This window comes from Diadema antillarum, unplaced genomic scaffold, assembly GCF_040938485.1.
Source record: "Diadema antillarum isolate AM-2024a unplaced genomic scaffold, OU_Dant_1.0 scf00000129, whole genome shotgun sequence".
NCBI classification, from domain to species: domain Eukaryota; kingdom Metazoa; phylum Echinodermata; class Echinoidea; order Diadematoida; family Diadematidae; genus Diadema; species Diadema antillarum.
This window is the reverse complement of record NW_027271018.1, coordinates 1617501-1627457: the sequence shown is the minus strand read 5'-3', so window position 1 is coordinate 1627457 and position 9957 is coordinate 1617501. Positions and strand designations below refer to the sequence as shown.

At 36.6% G+C, this 9957-nt stretch overlaps 1 protein-coding gene across 1 annotated transcript in view; it reads left to right on the top strand.

Moving 5' to 3' along the window:
* Positions 1 to 7374: 7374 nt before the first annotated feature.
* The window catches only part of LOC139720593 (glutathione S-transferase 1-like), an 18441-nt gene continuing 15858 nt past the window's right edge, over positions 7375 to 9957 (top strand). The window contains exon 1 of the mRNA XM_071631947.1: positions 7375 to 7692. Within this exon, the coding sequence (XP_071488048.1) occupies positions 7545 to 7692 (148 nt within the window). The 5' untranslated portion in view covers positions 7375 to 7544. The remainder of the gene's footprint in view (positions 7693 to 9957) is intronic.

Below are 9957 nucleotides of genomic sequence, written 5' to 3'. Positions count from 1 at the left end.
TTTGATGTCTCTTTATGTCCAGGTAACAAATTATAAAAATGTCCCTGATTCAGGACTCATATTTGAACGATAAATCTGCCTCATGTTTGGTGGCCTCTTGTTAACCGTGCAGTCGGTAATATGTTTGGCCCCTCACAACAGACAGATAGCTTTCATTCGCTCTATCTGCTGTGCGGACAGTGCGATCTATTTGCATGCATCTGATTTCAGTGGTTTGAACGCGGCTACAGCAAGCACACTTTGAAGGCTGTTCTACCCGATAAACCACGCAAAATGGTGTGTAAGAAGAATCCATCATGAAATTGGTGAGTTTGACTTGTTCGAGTATGATATGAAGGTATATGCCAAGTTATATGGTATCTTAGAATGGAAAAGGGGAAATTTTTACCTCGTTTCCTAATCTGCACAGAAGAGTAAATGGAAGATATTTGTCTGTAATGAGGTGCTGACCGTATTACCGACCATATAGTTAACAAGAGGCAGATTTATCAGTCTAGACTTACTCTAAATATGCCAATTGAGATGTATGATTGCATGTCACACACATCTATGCCTTGATTACTCTTTGGAGTCTGTGATTTTGATGGATGAATTTTGGCAGCCCTGTAGGATTGATTGACCAATGCTGCTGATGACTTCGGTTGATTAGAGTTCACTTTACGGCACGCGTATGGTAGAGACATCAAACTATACATTCACTCAGGATGAGATCGAATGTTGCTGATGATAGCTTGGGAAATCAAATTCGAAGTGACCATAGCTGTGACCAAATTTTTTGTGGTTTGTGACGAATAGTCAAAATTGACGCAAAACTATGAAGAAAAAAAAAGAATGCATGTATGTCACTACATGAACTGCATTTCTACTCAGTGCTGTACATCTCTGTGCAATGCACACTTTCAACTTATGAAATTTGTGCGATAAATATATCTATATGATAATATAATATATATAATATAATTGACAGGATATAGTTTCAGCAACTGATATTAGAAGCAATACTCAGTCTTGAGTAGTACCGTGACATCAAGTACCTAATTGTCTGCCATATAATCATAACTCATTCCTAGCTGTGTAGATTTGAGGATGTTTGTGTTTCAGTGCATGTCTGTGTGTGTGTATTATGCAGTCGTCACTCTTGTGTATTAGATTAGGTACTTACTGTATGTTCATGTATTCTGTGTCTTTGATAGCTGGTCACTTGACTGAATTTGAAAGTTGTGATATGTGGTTCATGTCTGTTCAAGTAGCATGTGAGTACATGTATCAGAGAATGTGCAATGCCCATAAAGCTGAAAATGATAATACACACGATGATAATGATGATAATAATGATACAATGTAATAATGATAATGATAATGATAATAATAATGATAATAATAATAATGATAATAATAATAACAATGATAATGATAATAATAATGATAACTAGAAAATCACTTGGAGAGCACAGACCTCTGCAAGCCAGCAACTCATTTCCACCCTAACATGCATGCAATTTCCCAAAATAGAAGCCTTCTGTTACGTCATTGCACGGAGCCTTGCCCGAGCAGAGCGCGCTCTTAAGTGAGCGTATCTAAACATCCATTACACGCAGCTTGAACCCCAAGTTCATTCACCTTATATGCCAAAAGATGAAAAATCCTTCAAAAATCCCTAAAAATTACTGGATCACTACCAAAAGTGAATGAGGTGTTCCTTGTGTCAATATCGACAATTTATGCAAGTTTCATTCTAATCTGTACACAACTTTTTGAGTTATTTTGCAAACAGACAAACCAACGCCGATGATCACTTAACCTCCTCCTTCCTTGGCGGAGGTAATGATAATAATAATAATAATGCAAGTAATTGACAAATTCATTGATTGGTGATTTAAAAAAACGAACCAGCACTAGCTCTCAAGAGGGACTAGACTAGCTGTCTGTTAGGAGGTTGTTGCTTCGAATCTAGCCCAAGTATGTATGCCCATGATTTGTTTTTGTTTTTTTATCATGGCTACTACAAAAACAAATTTGTTGTGTATTTACATCAGTGAAGGGCAACTGGTAAATCAACTGCAATGAAAACAACTCAATGCATGAATGTCATTGATTTGAATAGTAATGATAATAGTGATAATCAAAATAGAAATAAAAGTAATAGAAATTATGATGATAATAGAAATGATTAAAATGGTTATAATAGTGAGAGTGGTTAACCCCTTGAGGATTAGTTCTGTGTTACCTAGGACAGGTGTTTACGGGAAATGTGTGTTATGATTATTAAAATCAGCTTGTCCTCAATGGGTTGGCATTGATAATGACAAAATAGCACCAACAAAATTAATTTGATTACTGTAAAACCAGAAATATGAACTTCTTGAAACTTTCCGATGTGGATCTTTGTTGTATTGCGATTAGTCTTGATTCAGACACGTGTGGGGATATTAAAGCCCAGACAGCATTAGTAAAAGGGATGGTGTAACTATAGTAATGGTTAAGGTGAATATTCAGTTTTAAATGTTTGTGAGATACTTGGAAACCACTTTCTTAAATGTTAAGAGCATACAATTCTAAGACTAGAGGAATTCAAGGTTACTTCAATGACAATCTGTTTTGAAATGGCTAAGATATCCAAGAACAAAGTGGAACAAAGCTATTGTACCCACCTTTTATTAGGATCGCTCTGTTTTGGATATATCAGCCATTTCGAAACTAGTTTTCGTCAAATAAATTTTGAATTCCTCCTAGAATTGTACACTTTTTCACACTTCATGATAGGTTTCCCAGTATCTCAAAAAATCATCATCAAAAAAAAAAAAAAAAATGTTGGAAACCTAAAGCCCCATCTCAACTGAAACTGTACCATCCCTTTAAAGGCTAGGGTTGCACGTGCTAGATAGAACTGGGAATCGCCCCTGCACTGGCTTCCCCAGCTATGTACCGTCTGCAGTTACAGGCAGCTCCTAAATGATTGTGATCCATCTACACATGCTTCCTATCCCATTTTCCCCCCTATATATATATATATATATATATATATATATATCATTTCTGGTAGACAACGGAAGGTTCATGTTGATAATGACCAAAGAATTTTAGTGCGGAGGGCTCAGGAATCAGAGCGGACACATAAGGAGAATTTGGAAAAGATGTGCATATGAATGTAGGGTACTCCCACTACTCTGATGGTGCATTGGTATCTATGCCTTGTGTGTTTTTGCATTGTTGTGTTTCAGATAGTCCTGGTATAATGTTCTCACTATATAGATATCAAACAAAATGACTATTTGTGGGCTGTGCTTTTAAAACCTTGTATTCAATGCTGACAAGCAACTTTTTTTGCTGCATTTATGTAAACCTTGGTGTGTTTGACTAAAGAAAATATATGGAAAGAGTGGTAGTAGGACTGTACATTCCATGAAAGTTTATTTTAGGTTATATGTATATCTGGATAAGTTATACATAAATGTATGAATATCTAACCCCATGCATACAGCTCAAAGCTTCAGAGAATGTACTGTTTGTGAAATTTTTTTTTCGTGTCATCTGCCACATGGCTGTGCCTTTTGAATTTATGTTAACTTTATGTTTTACCTTTCATGTGTATTTTCCTGTAACGGGAGAGGTTTTGCCGCACAAATCTTGAGTGATGTAAACAAAAATGTTTTGTTGTTGTTGTTATGTGTTTCATTAGCAATATATATGACTTTTGGCTGAATAAATGCTTGCAATAGCAGTCAGTGTATTATATTATGTTATTCTTTTTAAATCTAGCATGCTTCAGTATATTTGTGTTGTTATTTGAAGAAAAAAAAGTCGTACATGATGAATTAGCAATTATCATCATTTATTGTCATTTAAGTGGACCAAAGGTTTTGCTTTTGCTGTCTTTTGGCAAGAAAGTCTCATGTACAAACTCTATCACCTGTATTTTTTTTCAGATTATCAGATTGTTGATCATTTGTAAACAGACTTTCATGACTGCTGCAATTACAGTCCCACTTTTGTAGGTTGATGGTTTTTCTGTAATAAAAGCATTAACATATTTTGTTTATTTTGTAATTCATGCTGGATTCAGTTTTGTCAAGATTGTGTGTACGTTTTGTTGTGTATGCTCCTGAAGAATCTGATTGCATATGATTTGAATATGTGCAGATTTATTTATGCTCTTTTTATGTTGACTCTTTACAAAAATGCTCGACAATTAGCAGTTGTGTTGTACTGAGACTGAAAGGGGCTGCGAACTATACTTTTCATGAGTGCTTGTTATATGTGTGAAGTGTGTGTCGGGATAGTCGAAAACACAAACACCTGATATTTCTGTGATTCAATGAAACATGCGAAAGACATTGACTTCCGCTACGAATGTGAATTCATTCATTCACATTAAATCATACTATGAAGACCTACACACAGGTAACGTAGATATACATCTTATGTGTGTGTATGTATGTATGTAGGGGTATTGGTGTGTTTGAGTGTGTATATGCAGAGAGAGGAAAAATAGACAAAGAAAGAATAATGTCATTATTTGTGATGACAGTATTCTATAAACGAGACACCATGAAGAGAAAATCGCACCTCTTACGGTGCTCACCAGATAATCGGGAATCGGGAACTCCGATTAAGTGCGATAAACTTCGCTTACAGTTTGTTCTTTCGAAAGTTCGTTAGAACGCCCCTTTTTTGTATTCGGAATAACGAGTCTTATTTCATTTTCGGATTGACGAATTTTCGGACAAAGTAATCTTGTTTCATTTTCGGATCAACAAACCTTCCGAATAACGCCTCAAATGTTCGGATGAATAAATCCTATTTCATTTTACGAACATCTATGCATGATGTGTGTTTTCAAATCTATTTAATCTTATTTTATGTTCATATTCAGGGGCCGCGGAACGAGGGGGGCTGGGGGCTGCGCCCCCCCCCCCCCCCCCCCCCCCCCACACACACACGTTTGGCACGTCTTTTTAAAAAAAATGGAAAAAAAGTCGGGAAAAAAAATCATAACACCCAATCGGCCCCACACTGAAAAACCTTCCGCGGCCCCTGAGATTTCCGAACCGTTTTTCTTTTTCGGATAATTCGGAATAACGAACATCCCCTCAAAGTTCAACAAACAACAAATATTCAACAAATCTTTTATGTGTCATTTTCACCTCCTAATCGGAATCATAAAAGGCTTTATTGCGACATATTATGGCTAAAACACCCATTGTCCATCATCAATGTCTAAAGATGATAAGCAAATCCTTAAAGACAATCAAAATGATTTCATTTCCTAATCGGAAGGGTTATTTCGTAGCAAATCCCGGATAGACTCTGTCGTTTGTCTATTATAACATTTACTGTTGGGTAGTATAGGACGTAGTGCTGGCGTTCATCACAGTCGAGCGTCGTCAGGGCGTCGTCACCTAGATACGCATGTAATAATCAGTATTTAGCATCCCCCTGCAGTGTGAGAATATATAGTATGAAGAGTCGCCTTTCCAACGACACATTAATAAATAGCATTTATCAAGAATTTGCCACACACGCCCACATACACACAAATTATATATACCGACACACCATGGAGACACACCAACCTGCTTCAAACAGAGAAACGTGTTTGCAGTGGTAAGTCAGGAATGGACGTCACCAACCAAGCACCGAGAAAGGTCGGGGTCAAGATCGCTTGACATTGACGAATGGGTAAATCACCCGATAACATGTCCTTCCTTGCTAGTCTCTCTACTAGACTAAATCATGATTAATCATAATGAACCATTATTATATGACATAAATCATTGCTGGATAAATTAATAACGGACTCGGGCTCTTCTGTGATTCTCCCCGTTCCGCTATTTTTTTTTTTTTTTGTCTTTGTTTGCTTTTTGTTCTGAACGTACGAATTAAACATAATTAGAAACATAATCCAATTGATCACGCACACATGTTGCTTCGCACTTGCGAACATCTGGTTGTTGCTTTATAATGAGTTCAGCCTCCGACCCTTTGTTCGATTTCAGATTTCATTTTTTTTTTTATATACTCCATGCTTTCTCCTTCTGACAATATAAAACCAGAAATTATTGTCAAAGTTGTGCTGATTGAAGTGAAAAACAACAAACACTTTAAACAAACTAAACTTATGAACATGAGACAGAGCATTGGTTTCTATTGACTATCTCTCTCTGTCACTCGTTCTCTCTCTGTCTGTCTTTGATAGTCATATATATATATATATATATATTGAGTGTTATTGTCCCTTTGTTTTCATCGGTCGATTGGGTTCTTGGTAGATATATTTTCTTAATCGTGGAATAAGAATTATTTAAATACACTATTCTTTTCGCGACAAGATTAAGAGGGGGCAGAAGGAGGATACTATCATAGACTTAAGTGTTGAAGGTCGTAGGAAGAGCAAACATGCTCTGTATGTCGTCACGTACTGGTCCGACAGCTCAAATTATTCACCAATGAGGGACTTGCAGGGTACTCTTTTCTTTTCTTTCTGGTTCCACAAGAAAAAAAAAAAGGATGACGCAGTCCCCTCATTATAATATATCGATGATAGAAGAGTAGTTCTACTCTGTACGTGCTGCACTGTACTAGTATCGTTCGCGGGATGTGTATGTGTGTGCGTGTGTGTATCTGAGATTAATGCAACATTTTATATCAATTTTGTATTACAGGGTGTGACTTGCAAAAGAAAAATCTATCTTGTAGGTCCTACTGTATATGTGACAAAAAAAAAAGAATGTTGATTAAGCAGCACCAGCGAGAAGCATACAGCTGCTTATTTTGTTCCTATTAATTTCATTGTGAAAATGAGCCTGATATAGAACGAAATTCAAAGAAAGAATATTATTTAAGAAAGTGTTATCGCATTTGTGTTTTCTTTGACAGACGAAAATGTGTAGGTCATCTACTGGCAATTTCGCGTGAAATTGCGAGTTGCCATGGTTTGTGCAAACACCAACGTAAGTCCCTATATCAATGCCATTAGGTCGACATTAGGTCTTGAACTACTGTATACTTAATCAATGATAGCGGATTCTTTGAAGTGAACTTTATTAAATACCGGTAATATTTAGCACATAATTATGACTCTATAGTTTGTAAAAACTCTGATTCTTGATAGTTCTTGATTGCGTGTGAGTTACGTAGGAAATTAATGTGCCCCCACAAGAACATAACTTTTAGCACATGACTTAAGTTTACAACAACTCTCCTTCAGACACGTCATAGTTTTTGATTTTATTCAGAAAAGGACGGGAAACATCAAAAGAAAATTCATATCTGGACCGCAGACTATGTGGGGCCTAGCCCTCGCAGTTTGTTTGGTGCCACTAAAAAGATAACAAACGAAATGGTGAATATTTTTTTCTAGTATTTGCAGACCCATTGTTCCCTCAAAAGGCAGTCTCGAACTGGAAGGGCCACGCTTTTCACGAAAGCGCCTACAAAGTTCAGTCGCTGACTGCTAGCAGGCTCAGTTATAGGCAGATTGTATTGGGGTCTCTCATTCTTGGTGAAGAGAATATCATAAGAACTTCGACTGGGACAAGAAGAAAATGGCGACTTACAAGTTGTATTATTTCGACGCTCGCTCGCGTGGAGAGCCTGCACGAATGCTCTTTGCGCTGAAAGGACAAAAGTACGAGGATATCCGCTTCAAATATGGAGGCGAGGAATGGCCCAAGATTAAGAACGACAAGTCGCGTGAGCATATTATATCGATCTTGTGATAACATTGTATTTGTAGCACTCTGAAATCAATAATGTGATGGTCATAAGAAATAATGTGAAGTAAAATGCTTTTGTGTGTGTGATATAAAGACGTTGAGCGCTACCCGACTATATTTCAACGTAAATCCAAACAGCACTTTCAAGCTACGCAGTGAATTCTTCTAATCATTGCTTACACGATACCTTATCAATTACGCTTTGAAAAGAGAGGTGAAAGTTGGTCTCATGGAGATTAACAGTTCAATTTTAGTCTTGACGCATGAAATGAATGGTAAAAGGGAGCTCTCTGGATCTTCAGAAGCAACACTACTGCTCATGTAGGATATTGCCATGAAATATGCCGAGAAGATAAGTCGACTCTATGTTCCAGCAGCAACATTTGTACCTGGCGGATTTTTATCAATGAGATTTGATTAGGCACTACTCTATTATGTTTTTTTTTTTTTTAATCAATGTTAGCTTGGAACTGTTCCTTCTTTCTAATTATGCTTTTTCTCATAACCCCTTCCATCTCCAGGTGTATGGTAGATAAGAGCACGGATCGAAATGGGGCACAACCTATCAATTATGAGGAAGCATATGCCTTTCCCGCGAAGAATAATGAGTGATTATAGACCTTGATTTTATTGGCTCACAATGCCATTTGCCAATATTTCTTTGCTTTGCACGAGGTCCTCGACACAGACACACAGCTGCATGTATTTACATCTTGTTCAAAGAGATTGATAATCAACAATCACTTCATGTATGAAATACTTGCGTGTTTAGTGTATGTATGTGTGTGTATGTCCGTATGTGGGTGTGTAGGCCCTGCGTTGGTTCACAACATGTTGGTTCCCCATTTACAGCAGTGAAGGAAACTCCATAAACAGACGTTGTTTTAATGAATTTTGCCCATAGGGCCGTCAACGTGACAACGCCCTATGGGCGAAATTACTTTACGTCTTTCACGGAGTTTCCTTAATTAGGCCTATACTATACTGTTGTGAACCTACGTACATGTATGTTGTATGCATGTATGTGTGTAGGGCGTGTGTATGTATTCCTAAATTGTACGAGCTCGAACCCTCAATCCTGGACTATTGTCTCCCGGACGTGAAGAATGGCTCGAACGTATCAAGATTCAAAAAATAGCGTACGATTGCGCCTTTATCTTTTTTTTTTCTGCCAATGCAAATCAATTTGACTGCATAGCTGTCGCTCAAAGTCCAAGGTTACGGTGATTTCCCATAGCCAAATCTCGTGGAAACGTTTTCTTAACTAAGACTACCAGCAATACTATTGTCAAACTTGCTAATATCAATATAGACGCTTTATAGGTCTATTTTTCATATTTTCCTCCCTATCATACCTTAAAAAAAATCTCACCCCTCCCTCCACGGCCCTGTTCATTCTCTTCTCACTATGGACAATGACAGTCTGGCTTTGTAGCCTGTAACTGAGCAGGACATAATCTCGGAATATTGAAGAATTTCTATGAATAGATATGAGTATGATTTTAAAAAAAAAAAAGGAAAGCGAAGACAAAAAGAACCCGGAAAGTATGTTACCAAAAAATGTATATATATATATATATATATATATATATATATATATATATTATATAGCATCTGCTTCCTGTTAGGCTTCGTATTTCTCGTATTTCATTGTACAACTATTTGATATCTTGTCTATGAGTATATTACTCCATCTCTTTGTTTTCCTTGTATAATCCCCAGACATCGTATGTCTGATCATATTTTGTTTTAGATATACTGTATTTCATAATAATTATATGTATAGCTGATAATGTATGCATGTATGCTTTTATGATCAGGGAGGAGGAAAGATATATGAAACAATAGAGAGACAGACAGACAGGCAGGCTGACAGACAGACAGAGAGAGAGAAAGATTGGAATACCATTCTATTTTTGATTTTTTTTTTTATTCATTTTATTGATAATCATTAAAAAACAGAAATATATACAGTGTTAAATGTGTCGGGGAGTTCACGAAAGAAAGCCAAGGGATTGTAACAAAATAACGTGATCCCCTTTACAGAGTTGCAATGTAATATACAAATACAGATTCGGAGTGAAATTCAGAGTACTTAATGACAACTACAGATTACATACACAAATAAAATGAAATATGAAACATATACTACTACATTATACAAATAAGACAAACAGAACCAAAATAACAAAGATGAACGGATACGTTTAATGTAACTTACATTAGGCATTCAAAAGATATT